At 37.8% G+C, this 16,816-nt stretch overlaps 1 protein-coding gene across 1 annotated transcript in view; it reads right to left on the minus strand.

Moving 5' to 3' along the window:
• plekhh1 (pleckstrin homology domain containing, family H (with MyTH4 domain) member 1) overlaps positions 1–14,881 on the minus strand; it is a 46,625-nt gene extending 31,744 nt beyond the window's left edge. Inside the window, exons 1-2 of the mRNA XM_065288531.2 lie at positions 14,694–14,881; positions 7,119–7,285 (exon numbers count right to left, since the gene is read on the minus strand). Of these exons, the coding sequence (XP_065144603.1) occupies positions 7,119–7,259 (141 nt within the window). The 5' untranslated portion in view covers positions 7,260–7,285; positions 14,694–14,881. The remainder of the gene's footprint in view (positions 1–7,118; positions 7,286–14,693) is intronic.
• Positions 14,882–16,816: the final 1,935 nt, after the last annotated feature.

A 16,816-nucleotide genomic window follows, 5' to 3' on the forward strand; every position in this document is an offset into this window, starting at 1 on the left:
CTTTTCCATAGGGAAACAATTGTCTGAAACGCAATGATTAACATTTTAGATCATGCCACCAAAGTTCTGATTCATTTGGATAATAATTAATTTGTAGAGCTGAGTGAGAAAGAAAGATTGGTGAAAGAGAGACTCACTGTATTGACCATGTTTTATAGTGTGCCCTGTTGTATTCTGCACAATTTTTAACCTGTCTGTGAAATCCTAAAAGCTAAAGTCTGAAAATTTGTTTGAGCAAAAACAAGCATCAAAGTTTGATTTCTTTGGTAAATGGACTGCATTTATATAGCGCTTTTAACAGACCTATGGCCATCCAAAAGCGCTTTACAAGTTGCCTCACATTCACCCATTCACTCATACACCGACGGCACTGTCAGCCATGTAAGGCACCATCCAGCTCGTCGAGAGCAGCTTGGGTTAAGTGTTTTGCTCAAGGACACCTTGACACTTGGTAAGGTGGAGCCAGGGATTGAACCACCAACCTTTCGGTTTGTAGACAACCTACATGAACCCCTGAGCCACTGCCGCCCTGCAATCCATCAATGATTTCAATCTCTGACCTTAAAGGAACGGTATGTAAGAAATTTATATCAATTAATCATTAAATGGCCCTGAAATGTCACTAGACATTCAGAAATCATTTTCATTTCAAATACTTATATCACTGACAACAGCAGTCCGGCAAAGATATTGTCATTTAAAAAGTGGAGTTGCAGCCCTCAACTGATGTTTATGTTGTCGTTTGGTATATTGGCCACCAGCTGTGTGATTGCAGTACCAGTTTTAGCCACACGTTTTGTGATTGCAATACCAGTTTTGGCCACAATCCTACATACTGTTCCTTTAATAAAGATATTAGGGATGCTCCGATCGATCGGCTGCCGATCGTAATCGGCCGATAACGGCATTAAATGACGCGATCGGCACTCGCTAAATTTGCCGATCTCAAGAGCCGATCTTTCTGTTTACTTTTGTCATCATAGCGTTCCTGATGCGGCTGCAATTAGAGACCATTTTACACAGTGCAAGCATTTTGTAACCTGTTGCTCATGTGTGGCGTGCAGATTTGGATCTCTCTCTCTGCCTTTACAGAGCTATGCGTATTATCTATGAGGACACGCTCCGGTCCTCAGCGCAATGCGCCTTCACATCCCTATCAAACAGCGTATACAACACATATCTATCGCGGACAATTGCATCCTCATGACGAAAGTTTATTACTTGCATTCGTTTTAAAGTTTTGAAGGTTTAAACTTCCATTTTCCTCACAGCTGCTCTTGTTTGCGGACACCCGCTGCATGCATACACAGCAGCCTGTCATCAGTGCACGTGAAGAGAATGATCTCTCCCATGTCTTAAAGCTACAGTATCCTAATTCATCTCTCAATAAAATTACTCTCTGCTCATCAGTGAAAAACTGTTGTACTTCATACGAATGCGTGTATATTTAATTCATACAGTAAAGACTGTGAAGTGTTTTATTTTAATTACTTTTAACAGACAAAAACCTTTTTAAAGGCATATTACATTTCTCTTTGCAAGAAGAAATATTTGTTGTGCTTATTTATTTGATTCTCTATTAAAACAATAATATACCTAATTTATAGTTAGTTTCATTTCTACAAATGGTGCAAACGCTGTTAGATTATAGATAAAAGATTCCCATTCCACTGCCATTCTGTGATCGGCACTGATCGGCGATCGGCAGATCATGAACTTGGTGATCGGTAATCGGTGATCGGCCCCAAAAATGCTGATCGGAGCATCTCTAAAAGATATTAAGGTCATATTTTCACAGAATGTTTTTACACAGTTTAAGCTGTGTTTTCAAAGGCAGGTCACATTTTGGAAGAAAATGTATACATTATGCACAGTGTAGTTTGCCATTATGTACACCAAACATGTCAGCATGTGCAACTCACTGATCTATATAAATGACTGGATTGTGCATAGAAAGAACGCTTAACGTAACAGCGTGAGGTGAAGCCAGCGCAGAGTTCGAGCGGCCATCTTGGTTTCCGCAACCGGCAGGTGGCATCATTGACTTACATTCAAAATCATGATCTAAATTCACCCAGTTTACAGCGAATCAGTCCCACAATAATAATTTTTAGGATATGTAAATTAATTCTGCAATGTTTAAGTTTAAATCGGGCAGGATAAGGGATTTATAAAAAAAAACGTTAAGGTGAGTGTGTCTGCTGCATTCTTTTAATAACACGGTTATAAATAAAGTTTTTTGACATTAAGCTACAGTCAGCGTTACTTCTCTAAATTAGTTTAGGTAACTTGTAAAAATAACATAATTACAAAACCAGGCGGGCGGTGGCTTCACAATTGTGACGTCATGCGCAATCCAGTCATTTTTTATAGTTCGGTGGTGCAACCCCCCAAAGCCCACCCCCCACCTTTGTAATGTGCATCCCTTCCCCCCCCAAAGAAAAATCATTAAATTAAGCAATCTACCTTTTCTGATGTTTTATTGCACAGACTAATGATAAATTAATGTATTTTACAAAATGTTATAAAACTGAGGCCCCCGGCACAATCTCGCACCCCCAGTTAAAAAACACTGGTGTACACAATGCACTAACACACATTTTTATCAGGTCCCATTATGTAACAAACTCTCACAAAATTTGACCAAAAGTGAATGTGTACATGAAAAGAATGGAAAATGTCTCCAATCAAGCCAGAATGAGACATCATACCTCTCACACAATTCTGTGTCAAGTTTTTCCTCTGCAAAGTGGGTCAATGTGTAAAACACTCCTTACAGACACTTTCTAAACAGACACCAGCAGCAAACTCTCACTTACATACACACTTCTGTCCTCCTTTGCTTTTCAACATAACAAGCAGAAACTAATGAGACTCAAAACCCTGATATCCAGCGAGAATAGTTGGAAAAAGTAGTAAAGCGGGAGCGAGCCAAGGTCAGGGTGATGTTAGAGCGAAGACCAGAAAGGGAAGGAACCTGATAGAGGACGTTTGGGATCTCCAAGACTTAATTTCCCTGTGGTCTGCGTGATTAGACAGTAAACACCACAATGGCACCACCACATATACACAGACATAAACGTGCACATTAACAGTTCTACCTCTTGGACCAATAAGAAAAACATCTCTGATGCTGTTGAAATAAGTTATTAACATTAAAAACATGTATATATGGTTTACACGCCATTCTTGGATACTGTTTACCTCTTCTTTAATAAGGTCATGTTTACTCTGCTGTGGTGAAGTTTTGCACTGGAATAAACTAGTTGGGTGTTCTGATGGCTTAAAGGGTTTGTAATTTACTTTAAAACGTAAAAAGTATTTAAAAAAAAAAACTTAATTGGTAACCTACATCATGTCACTAATCCCATACCATTTGTATAAATTATACATACATGCATACATACATAACCTTTTGATCTGAAAGTATATGTTATGTATTATATATTACAGGGGTAGTTCGGCCAAAAATGATATTAAAAACATGATTTACTCACCCCCAAGCTGTCCGAGTTGCATATGTCCATCGTTTTTTCAGACAAACACATTTTCGGATATTTTAGAAAATGTTTTAGATCTTTCAGTTGATTAAATGTAATGTTACAGGGTCCACCCATAGTCCACGACCTTTAAGTCCAAAAAAAGTGCGTCCATCCTTTACAAAATAAATCCAAATGGCTCCAGGATGATAAACAAAGGTATTCTGAGGGTAATGCGTGCGGTGTTGTTGAAGAAATATCCATATTTAAAACTTTATTAACGAAAATAAATACCTTCCGGTAGCGCCGCCATCTTAGACTCCTCTGTATTCAGAAGAGTGTATTAGCGTAGTGTACGCACTTTTCTTAGTGACGTATGACAAATTCGGAGGGCGGGGGCACAGAGCAGCAACAGAGATCCTCCATAGGCTGCGTAAGCTCTCATCCTGAATGCGGACGCGACTAAGATGGCGGCGCTACCGGAAGGTATTTATTTTCGTTAATAAAGTTTTAAATATGGATATTTCTACAACAACACCGCAAGGATTACCCTCAGAAGACCTTTGTTTATCATCCTGGAGCCGTTTGGATTTAATTTGTGAAAGATGGACGCACTTTTTTTGGACTTGAAGGTCGTGGACTATGGGTGGACCCCGTAACATTACATTTAATCAACTGAAAGATCTAAAACATTTTCTAAAATATCCGAAAATGTGTTTGTCTGAAAAACGATGGACATATGCAACTCGGACAGCTTGGGGGTGAGTAAATCATTGGTTTAATATCATTTTTGGCCGAACTATCCCTTCAACATATTAATCTCTAATATTAATCGCAGGATGAGATCAAGAAGCTGGATAATCAAATGTCAAAAGTAGGCCTACTTTTAGCAAATTCTAGGAGATTACAGTGAATATGCTACATAAAGTAGAGTGAAGTCACTACATAAATAATAATAAAACAAAAATAAATTATATTAATAAAAAATTATCAAACCAAATCAAATATACAGTATACAGTCAGTGTATTTCTATGGGGTCTGTCAGTAAGAAACAACCAGCAACCACTGAGAAGACCCTAGCAACAACTTACTGTAGCAATGCCCCAATAATCACTGCAACTGTAGAGCAATGCAATAAGAAACCATAGCAATTGCATAGTTATGCTTTGGCAACCACCCACAAAACGGCATTATGACGGCAAGCTTTGGATAGTTAAGCCAGACAACCAATCACATTTTCTTAATTTGGCAAAATCTTGTTAGTTTCGCTGAACTGGTAACTAATAAAGGATTCCTTCCCTTATCTATGACACACACGCACACCTGTATATCCACTCAAGCATTGACACGAGTCAGTGGTTTCCCCATGACTTTCCCTTCAGGGCTGCCTGCCAAGTTTGACAGTTAACCTTTTCTTGCAAGACCAACCACTGAAGTCAATGCAGCATGACCAAACTGTAGAGCAAGAGGGAGAGATGGAAAGGTATAGAGATGGGGAGGAACAACGATACCCCTTGTATCGTGACAGAGGCAAAAGTATTTTGAAAGTATATGAACAATGGAATTGCAACACTTACTACACAGCAAAATCAGCCGTGTTAAATCAACACTGCTGGTGTTTATATGAGTAACACCAGACCTGGTGGTCTCCATATATACACCAGCAGTGTTAATTTAACTGCTCTGTACATTTATGCATTTTTTTCATCCCAAGCGAATTATAGGTCATTCCTACAGTGCTCCTGTAGCTCAGTTGGTCAATTATTACATCAGATCCCACAGAATATACATACAGGTACTGATAAAAATGTAAAGATTGAATGCAGTTTAATCTGCCAAATGCATACATGTAAATCAGTCAGTATTTTTACACTTGATCATTTTGTGCATTACTACATGTGCATGTACATACTAAAATCAAACCCATTACATTTGACGTTGCTATGCTCTCTAAAAATGGCTGGGTTATTTTTGTACCCATAATGGGTAACACCCCATACTGAGTTAAAAATGACCCAATGTTAGATTGTTGTTATGCAGCCATTGTTTATAATAACCCAGCAGTATGGTTAACACAACCCAGTATTGGGTCAATTTAACCCAGCGGTGTGTTCTGTCCAATATTTACCTATTTTGGGTAAAAAATAACCCAGCCATTTATAGAGTGTGTAATGATAATGATATTTTAGACCCAATCAAGTCGTGTTATTATAGTCACGAAATATTTGATTAATTTATTTGTGTTATGTCTTTATCATTTCACTCAGCAAATTTTTTTTTTTTTAAATAGTTTTTCGTGTCCGCGGCACGACTTTCTTTATTGTTTTTCTCCTATTTTTTTTTTACAATTGTCGCTTGGGGTTGGGTTTAAAATGACTTTCTGATAAATTTCAGACATCCTAACCTTAGCCCCAACTCTAACCCAAATTCAAGCGAAAATTGTTTTAAAAGCAGAAGAAAAAACATTTAGAATCCAATACATAAATTTACATTCCAAATCTAACCAAATCTTTGGAAAATCGTGTCAATAACACGTACAAATGAATCAAATATTTAACACGACTTGCCATGAGATAGGGTAGGGTAAAACGCTTTTAGTTACCACCAAAATCAGTATTGTATCAGGTCAGTATTAAAAAGTCAATTCTGATATCCGCCGTGTTATTCTGTCATCTTTTCTCCTTTTTTTCCAAAATGTAATAAACCCCAGTTTTCCTTGTCTGCAGAATGCAATAAATCCACTCAACAAATCACAGCGCACCATTCCACGTATTGTAAACAACAATGGGGACGCGTAGACATGGAATCCTAGTTTTCCTCATCTACTTTGTACTTCGTGATCAACAAACAAACAAAAACAAAATAATACTTTTGATGGCATTGTTAAACCTGTGTTGGTTGTCTGTGGCGGTGAAGAATCGTTAGCAACTCGGGCAACGGAAAAATGCCGGCTGTTGTTTTTTCTTACAAGACAGCATCAAGCTTCTGTCATGCTAACACATTGACCCCAGGTCAAAGTTTTTCTTATGAAAAACTTTCCATTATTTTACGCGAAGTCAACGAAAATCGAGCAGAACTGAAACATTTTACAGCTGATCGCTGTCAAAAAAATTCAGCGATGACGTCCCAAGGATGACAGCACCAATGAAAGTGTTCTTAATATGACAAAGTACAGTAAATGTTTTATTAATGCCATAAATGCTTTGATTTTTTTTATCAGTGTATACCACTAGTCAACTAAATGAATATAACAAGGCAAAAATGAATGCACATTTATATATTTATTCAATAGATTTATAGCATTTTGCTGAAAAATGCTTTTTTTTGTTTAGTGAGTTGAAAACCGGCTAAAAATACTCTGATACTGTCCTGTGACCAATTAGTTCACTCCTTAAAAAGACATTATGTGCTAGTCATGAGATGCAATCCACCACAGCACACTAACAGTGGCAAGCTGTGTTTACTACTTTGTTATTTATCCTTCATAAAGCATGTGATATTCACAGTCAAAGTGCATGTGTTACAGTCCAACCCAAGACAAGGGTTATTTTTTGGTCAAGAAAGATAAGGTATATAAATTAAATGGATCATATGCATAACTGCAATACAATGGGGTGCATTCTAAACCCATTATTTACCCTTTCAGCGAGTAGGTGGCGAATGTTTCCTGCTTGCAGGCGAAACCTCATGAGCTGCGTCTCCAGGGCGATGCATCGTTTCTGCCAGTCCACACAGGTGTTGGGCACTGCTGCTGTGCTGCCCTCCATCACCTCTGCCATCTGTGCTTGCGTGCCAGTCTGCCAACCTGCAACGCAGATGGAAAAATCTATTATGAACAGGGTGGGAAGTTGTCAGGTTGAGCGAGTTAGCGAGGAGTTTTTGCTCAAACACAATGAAAATAGTGGTCTGCATGTTTCCAGAATTCTTTAAAACAGCTTGAATCTAACTCTACACCCTTGCCTCATTTAGTATACGTAGATCTATGAATATGCTAATTAGACTCTTGCCTCTATTCTTTCGCACCACCTCAGACCATTATATATATATATATATATATTGAATATATATTCACACGGCTGAAATGAGAAAGACGTGGTCCGGACCGTCACTGTCTAGAGGATAACTTGCCAGTTGATAAAACATCTCGGAGAATAGCGCAACACACAGCCGAAATGAGATAAAGACTTGGTCCGTCATGTCTGGAAGATAGCCAGTTGATAAAACGCGTGTCCGTGAGAACTGTAAGTGGACTTGTTGTTAGGGTTTCACGTGCCTGTTGATTAGATATAATCAGCACTCTTGCTCACTTTATTTATGTGCATTATTTACATGCTACAGTAGTTACACTCCTTTAAGATAATGTAATTAATATTGGGAAATAATCAATCATCATTCGCCAGACGTTCTACAACATCTGCTTCAGTTTTGTGTTTATTAACCCTTTAGTTTCACTTCATCATGCAGCTATTCCCGTTAGAGGTAAAAAAAAAATTTAATTCATTAATAATCTAGTATGTGTTCATTTTCTGTCATAGTTAATTCAAAATTAAGTTTTATTTGAGTGTTTTAAAAATAAATATTTTATATATATATATATATATATACATATATATATGTACATATATACGTAAATAGATTTCACACAATTCATACATGAACTGCGTGTTTGCAGCACTAATCTTTAAGCCCCGATATTAACAGGTAAGAGCCAGTGTAGGATGAAACCAGCCTGATCTCATGAGAAATTGTACATATTTTACTAATTCGTATCAATTCATATGAAGTTAATCGTGCAAAATCGTACAATTCTCATGAAAAAAAAACCACAACGAAACCGAACCCCTAACCCCGCACCTAACCCCAACGTCACAGGGGTCAAGGCCCATCTTTCCAAAGCTTACGAATGTGGTCGTATGAATTAATACGAATTAGCCAACTCGTAAAATATGCATGAATTCTCGTGAGATAGCGATGGTGTAACTATTTACTAAGTAATTAGTTACTGTAATTTAATTACTTTTTCCTGTAATTTAATTAAAGTTACTTCTGAAAGTATAGATGATGTATACTGTAATACAATAGTTGATTTAACATCAAAATTTTAAGTCTAACATTAAAATGCATGTTTTTTATGAATCCTTCTCAGTTTACTTTGGTAAGTTAATAAAAATAACGGTAACACTCTAGTTTCCAATTTTCACTATTAACTGGTTGTTTATTAACATTAATAGAGTCCTCCATAGTGACTGACAAGAAATTGACTGACACGTTTATAGCGTTTTACAGACTAGATTTTAATTCCATTAGACAGTTTACTATAAATGAGGCCAAAATGCCTGTTATCCAAGGCTGACATTTACCATAAAATGAGGACACTGCTGACATCATCGCTGTGATGGTAAACGCTCTGGGCCCAAGGGTTTCTATTCACCTCACTTTTATTGTTTCCCTCCCTTCAAATGAGCTCACTTTTTTGATCACCTTGGTAACCACTGAAAAGCAAACTTGAACTGTGAGCTTACAAAGATGACACAATTTAACAAAGACTCCCTTCTCACACACTGTACTGTACTACACACAGTAGAAACTAATATGCACATGCACTAAAAGGCACTAATACACTAATATGCAACTGTGTTGGGATAGGATATGTCCAACTATACATGTGGAGACAGTCTATCCAGAATCTCTACCCCATATTCAGCAACCTAAATATCCCTGCTCAAGCAATCCCTTCTTAATTACAGACCCGGGGAGAAACAGGATCCTGGCCCACACAATGGAGTCTTTCTGCATGACAGTCCCATTACCAGTATGAGGGAGGGGGGTCTCAGTCCCCCGAAAAAGGGATAAAGAATGCGGCAGCTCAAAGGAGACAAGCTCTTGAATAGTTGAAAGCACAGTTTATTTTTTACCTGGGTGAAGCTGACAGGCCGCAATTAGTCTGTATCTCAATCACAGGTTTTGTTAGAACAGAATGGGCAAGTAGGCCTTTGCAGTCCTTTGACAGACTGCGTCGAATCAAAGCGTCGTAGATCATCTCACTGCTGTAGCTTAAATGTAGCCTGTCGCAAATATCCCAACCTCCATGTCTAAAAAATGGATAAACAGCTCTATTCATATGGTGGGAAAATAAAATGAAATGTTACAATACAAATGTGGGATAGTGAGTGTGGGAGTCACAACAATGAAGGCAATAAGATGTTTCTGATGAACTTCAAAGCAGTAAAGGTTGACGTTTTGACAATATAATAGTCTTTGCACTAGACAATAAACTAGTTGCTAGCTAGTTGGAAGCGAAACGGTAAATGAGACAGAGTGACACCAGAAGTCTCTACCGCGGCAGACATTTAAACTGCAGAGCGGCACAACTGTCTCTTGTCGCGCTCTGCAATTAGCATGGTCGTAACTATAGCCCTTCTGACAAATTACAGAAGCGGCTCACAGACAGATTCCTCTAGCTGACCAAAGCACTATAACTCACTATTCAGTTATGTACAGACTTGACTGAAACCAAAACCTATGGTTTGGGAAACGTAGCCTGGCGGAGGCAGCCATGGCTGTCAGGAGGTCAAAAGAAGCAATGTTTCTGCTACTGGAGCTCAACCCATGTCAACTTGTAATGTCAAAGCTGACAGCAATACGCAAACAATACATTTGCCCCTTAAACCTATGTGCTAATGCTTTGGGAAAAAACGCATTTTGCAGCTTGATGTTTGACCCGGTGGAAGGAAGAGAGAAAGAGCGCTAAAACGTTTTTTCAGAGAAGATATATAGTCCCCTTGGTAACTTTCAATAGCAGAGGACTATTTTCGGGCACTGTGCAATATCATTGTGCCTCCTGCAGCCATGGTACTGCAGCAAAGTCCTTGATTATTATGCCAGAATGAGAGTATAGTTCCTAGCCATATCGGCCTAGAAAATTGCAAATCGGTCTTAGTACATGATGTAACTACAGAAGAGTCGAGTTTTAAAAGGAAAAATATTGAAACTCTGGTTATTTTTAGCGTGATGCTAAAGGTCTAATCAGATTCAATAGATTAGAAAAATTAGTGTCCCTTTAAAAAGTAAAAAAAAAAACAGAAATAGCAGAGCCAGATTTTATAGGGCTACATTGCATTGGATAAAGCAGTGTGTCAGAACTGAGATCTCTTGTAATGACTCATAATGCTTCCATCTCAGTCTATCTGAAGGCCAGAGACTTTCCAGAGCAGTGCCTCCTTAAAAGATCTAACAGCCATGAAAGCTCTCATACATCTCCATACAGCAACAAAATGTCGCGGCCAGATTACTGCATAGCTTTTCACTTTAAAGCAATGCCCCATAGTGTCCTATAAATGAGACAATGTGAACTATTTTACAACACTTGTGGAATAGGTAAATCATATCATCCAATTCAAATCACGAGGGGCAAAAACAATAAGCCTGTCATGAAAGGTCATTGGGAAACCAGGACACATCTCTGGTGCATCATTCAGTGAAACAAAACCACCTCTGTTATTTCAATACGTTGCATATCAGCTCTGGGTCACGTACATGTACACATGGGCGCATACACCCTAAATCTCTGCTGAGCGTGCAGCTGGGGTGATGTAAGCGATTAGGTGATTAAATGATATCATCGCAACATCATGTGAAATCCCCTCTGTTGTTTTTCTGGATTGTGTGTGTCAAGACCAAACTGGTTTTCGAAGAATTTGGCATCCCGATGGAATTAATCAAAACAACAGGAAAAGTGTGTTGCGTGGTATATGGTATGTGCGTGTGGTGTGCATGAACGTGACAAAACTGTTTGAACTCTAGTTTGAAAGAAATGACTGTATGTTATTATTAATGTGCTTGTCTTGTACATAGCTTTATATGTGTGTATGCCGAAAACAAATTTCCCCTTAAAAGGACAAATAAATTATCATCAACAATTTAGACCAGTAATCTATTCTTCAAGTATTTAAAGGGGACCTATTATGAAAATCTGACTATTTTTCCATATTTAAGTGCTATAATTGGGCCCCTAGTGCTTGTATAAACCTAGAAACTGGGAAAAGGTACAACCCAGAAACTTAAGTTTTGGTAAACCATTCTCTGCAAGCATGTAAAAAATATAGGTCATTGAATTTGGCTCCTCTTGTTATGTCAGAAGGGGATAATACCACCCATTAATTTGCACTATCCAAACACGGCACTGCCATTTAGTACACAGATCAGCACATTTGCATTTAAAAGGACACACCCAAAATGGCACATTTTTGCTCACAACTACAAAGTGGCAATTTTAACATGCTGTAATAAATTATCTATATTATATTTTGAGCTAAAACTCCAAATACGCACTCTGGGGACACCAAATATTTATTTGACATCTTAAAAACTTCTTTAAAGGGACACTCCACTTTTTTGAAAATATGCTCTTTTCCAGCTCCCCTAGGGTTAAACATTTAATTTTTACCTTTTTGGAATCCATTCAGCTGATCCCCAGGTCTGGCGCAACCACTTTTAGCATAGCTTAGCATAATCCACTGAATCTGATTAGACCATTAGCATCACGCTAAAAAATAACCAAAGAGTTTCGTTATTTTTCCTATTTAAAACTTGACTCTTCTGTAGTTACATCGTGTACTTAGACTGACAGAAAATTAAAAGTTGTGATTTTCTAGGCAGATATGGCTAGGAACTATACTCTCATTCTGGTGTAATAATCAAAGACTTTGCTGCTGTAACATGACTGTAAGAGGCGCAATGATATTAAGAAGCAGCCGAAAATAGTCCCCTTAATAACTTTCAATGGCAGGGGACTATTTTCGGAGTTTCAAAGTTTTAAATAGAAAAAATAGTGAAACATTTGGGTTTTTTTAAGCGCAATGCTAATGGTCTAATCAGATTCAATGGATTGTGCTAAGCTATGCTAAAAGTGGTAGCGCCAGACCCGGAGATCAGCTGAATGGATTCCAAAATTGTAAAAATCAAATGTTTAACTCTAGGAGAGCTGGAAAATAAACATATTTAAAAAAAAAGTGGAGTGTCCCTTTAAATTCACAGTGTTTGCTATGCTATTATGTCTGTGTGTGATCTTCTAAATGAATACCTGTAATAGCTACTGTATTACAGGTTGAAGCGAGCAGCCTTTAAACTTTCCAACTACTTGTTCTTCCACAGACTATACATCTTAAAAGTGAGTCCGCCACAATCTTCCAAACTGAACCTCATTGCTTTTGTTTCAACTTCTCCGGTCTGCAACAAAGTTTTCCATTTGGTGTCCATGCAACAATTTATGGCCACCCATAACATCAGCTTTGGAGGTCTGACTAACTAAAAAAAGGCCTGCTTGACTAACTCAAAGTAGCTGAAAACAGCTAAATAAAGTCAATCTACCATGCAGATGCTTTTTGTCCCCACTGTCTTCTCATGGAAGCTTAAATTGGTACAAATTCTGAAAAGGTCTGAAAAAGTTGATTCCATCCATGGTTTCTCATTTCTGGTCCCCTTTGGCCAAGCTTGTCTGTTTTGATGGTTGTCAGCTATTTAGGCAGGAAGACCAGATAAACCAGCTAAAAGCCAACTTGGCCAAGCTGCGATACCAGCCCAGAAACCACCTTAGGCTTATTTAAGCTCTTTAGTGCAACTTATTTCTTTTTTCTCCTACCTAAACATCCTTTAGGTTTTACCTGGACAGTGTATATATGCCACTGTCACCTTTGGCGTGCTTGTTAATGAATAAAGTAAAACGTGAATTGAAAAACGGCTCTGAGTGAATCTAGGGCCAAAGCATCAATGACGCCAAAAGACACTTCTGAAAATAGAGCTCCGACCGCTGCAGCCCCAGACTGCACAGATTTCATATTTAGGAGTGAGGACATCTGCTGTAAAATACAACACCCATTTAGTGGTGGTATAAATAGATTGGATTGCATGAATCACATAGAAAGTTCATAACAACTGTAGATGAGCCATGAAAATCACCCGCAGTTCCAATATTCTCTCCACCATTGCTGCTCTCATCTTATCTGGTCTACAGGAAGACTTGCATTCAGCCTAATAACAGGTTTCTGTAAACTAGCCACACTCATTATTATCAGCCTGAGCAGTAAATATAGCCTACAGACATTCCTCCATGCTGAGGTGTAAACATCTTCAATACAGTTACCTACACACACACAAAGACAACACAATCTTATTGTAAAGGCTCTGACCGATGCAGGCTTTAAAGAACAGTTTTAGTAAGCTTAGGTTTAAAGTTCTTCATAAATAATTTGTATGCTTTTATCCAAGGTGACTTACAGTGCATTTAGCCTATATAATACATTTTATAATTATGCATTTCCCCTGGGATCAAACAAATGCCGTTTGCTTTGATAATGCAACGCTCTACTTGTTATAAAGCTACAGAAACAAGTTTTAGCACTATTTTAGTAAAACTAAAACTTTTTTTTTTGAAAACATTAAATTTTATATAATGTAAACCATAAATATCACTACAATCGTTGTAATGCCGTAAGGATATGAAGTATGGTTTTACTATAGTAAAGGTAAAGAGAGAGAGAGAGAGAGAGAGAGAGAGAGAGAGAGAGAGAGAGAGAGAGAGAGAGAGAGAGAGAGAGAGAGAGAGAGAGAGAGAGAGAGATTTAAGCACTCAAGTCTCATAATATAAATATTTATGTTAGAAATATTAAATTGCGAAGAAACCTCTTGACTGACTGACTGACTGTTTGTTGTGCTCTCTAATGCGCGTGCGAGTTCAAGGTCAGCTGTTATCAAACTCATTCATTGTGATCAAAGGCTCCACGTGAGCACATGTACAGTTATAAACAGCAATACTTTCATAGGCTGCTTGCAAACTAGACCATCACTTAACTTAGGCTACTGCCTTTCACATAGCCTCACAAACCGTAATCGTGACACTTGTTCATGCACCGAGAGATTATGCTACAAAACGTAAGGATGACACGTGTAGGAAATGTTGGGATTACTTTCGTGCATAAATCGGCAGAATGCACAGGTGTGTCAGACTCACTCAATAATGCCTACATTACATAGACACAGACCGCGAGCATGCCAACTAATAACAACAATGCGGTTTGGGGGTCTACAACGTTAACATTGTAAAACAGTTTACCCATATGGACCAGCCGTCGAAAAAACTGCATGATCTTTGAGCCGAAGACAAACTATTCAGTCAGTTCTTAAAAACACGCGGGTGCACCAATAGTTCAGCTTACCTTTTGATTGTCCTTCCGTTGACCGCACGAGATCACTTTAATGTTTCAAATCACATCGCCGCGCATCTGTAAACTCCTGTAAAGATTGCATTCGCATCGCTCCGTCGAGGTTTTCAGTCCTGCTCTGTACTCAGCAGCGAATCTCCATTCAGTAAGTTCATCCTTTATTTCTTTAAAGAGCAGGGCTCTGGGGTCAGATTACCCCGGGAGCCAAACCCCCTCCACGCGCGTGTATACAGGAAATTGCATCAGGGGCCACTACTGTCCCACTCGCAAGTGTTCACGTTTCTGACTCACTTGTTGAGTTAAATCTTGTTCAGTCATTGTGGGTACACTTGCTATTTATTAGTTGAGTGTGAATAATGCATAAAATAGGTGGTATGGGATAAGTCATCTCGTGAAAAAAGTTCAAACGAGGTAGGCTACTTCAAAAGTTTCCAAGTCTTTATTTCATTGTGACAACCAAAGTTAAACTGGTGTAAAATACTGCACATAATATATTACAGATAAATGTGTAGGATTTGCATGATTTTAACTTGGCAAGACTTTTAAAGATTTTTAATATAACACAGAGTGCCTTGGTTATAAACTTATTTTAATGTGAATAATGCTTGTGTAATATGGTACTGTATGTTTCATATTTCATTAACCAAATAAATATCTTTTTTAGTAATTTATAAGCAACCTTTAAATCTTCAGTTACAACATTTTTAGCGGTACTATCATATAAATTAGTAAAATGGTAAAAGGCGGTTGCTCTTGTTACATTTCTTCAAAGGGAGACTCCACTTTTTTTGAAAATCTGCTCATTTTCCAGCTCCCCTAGAGTTTAACATTTGATTTTTACCATTTTGGAATCCATTCAGCCGATCTCCAAGTCTGGTGGTACCAGTTTTAGCATAGCTTAGCATAATCCATTGAATCTGATTAGACCATTAGCATCGTGCTAAAAATAATCAAAGAGTTTCAATATTTTTCCTGTTATAAACTTGACTCTTCTCGTGTACTAAAACCGAAGGAAAATTAAAAGTTGTGATTTTCTAGGCAGATAAGCATAAGAACTATACTCTCATTATCATGGGCGTAGATTTAGGGTGGGACGCTAGGGACATGTCCCTACCAATATTCAGAGAAGACTGAATTGTCCCTAGCAATAATTTCGACCAAACAATTAATCTGTATTCATATATAACCACTAATGTCCGTCTTGTTCTTGTGTTTTCTATTTTTTACTTATTATATTTTTGTCAGAAATCATTTAAATTAGATTAGAAATCATTTGCAATCCCGTTCTGTAAAAATAACGCTCTATGTGGTACACAAACGGTTAACAGCTTTCGTTCTCTGCAATGCCCGCCTCCGTAAGTCACATCGCTAATATGATTGGCTTTGCATTTCTTGAGTCCCGCCTCTCTAACGCACATCACTTTTTGATGGGCTTGTCTTTACTCGCTACGTGTGATAGGATGGTTTCACTTTGTACAACGCGCCAAAGTTCACTCAACAAGACGTGCGTGATTATTCGGGCTACAGGTAAGTGAGGAAGAAAGTATTATTATACCCACTGTAACTGTTTCATGCACAAAAAAGTTGTGCCACATAATGATTCAAGGACAGTGTTTTCACCAATACACGACAATCCCATGTTAACCCTGAGGAGTTGCAAACTTCTGTCAACCTTTTATAAATGGGGTGGCAAGGTTATTTAGAGGGTCCCTAATCCATGAAAGAAAATAACCCCAACATGGTAAAAACATGAATTCATGTCATGATTGCTGAATACTTTCATTACTGCACTGTGGTCATTACTTGCACAGATGTAGACATAATGTTGCATTTTAAACTTAAACTATTTTTTTCACACTGATTAACTGTCTGTTAATGAAAAGAAGATTTAATGTGAACTACAGAAACGTTAATAAACTGTGTTCAGGAAACAGCATGATATATATACCTACTTCAACACTGGGATTTTTTGGCAAAATTAAATTAAGAATTAAATATTAATTGCATATTCTTCAATGTTATAAAGTTAATATGGATTCATATATGTTACAATGTGATTTTCTTTTTTTTGACAAAGACTTAAACAGCTACTGTTTATTAGGCTCTAGGACATAACG

Source organism: Paramisgurnus dabryanus, chromosome 17 (assembly GCF_030506205.2).
Source record: "Paramisgurnus dabryanus chromosome 17, PD_genome_1.1, whole genome shotgun sequence".
NCBI classification, from domain to species: Eukaryota; Metazoa; Chordata; class Actinopteri; order Cypriniformes; family Cobitidae; genus Paramisgurnus; species Paramisgurnus dabryanus.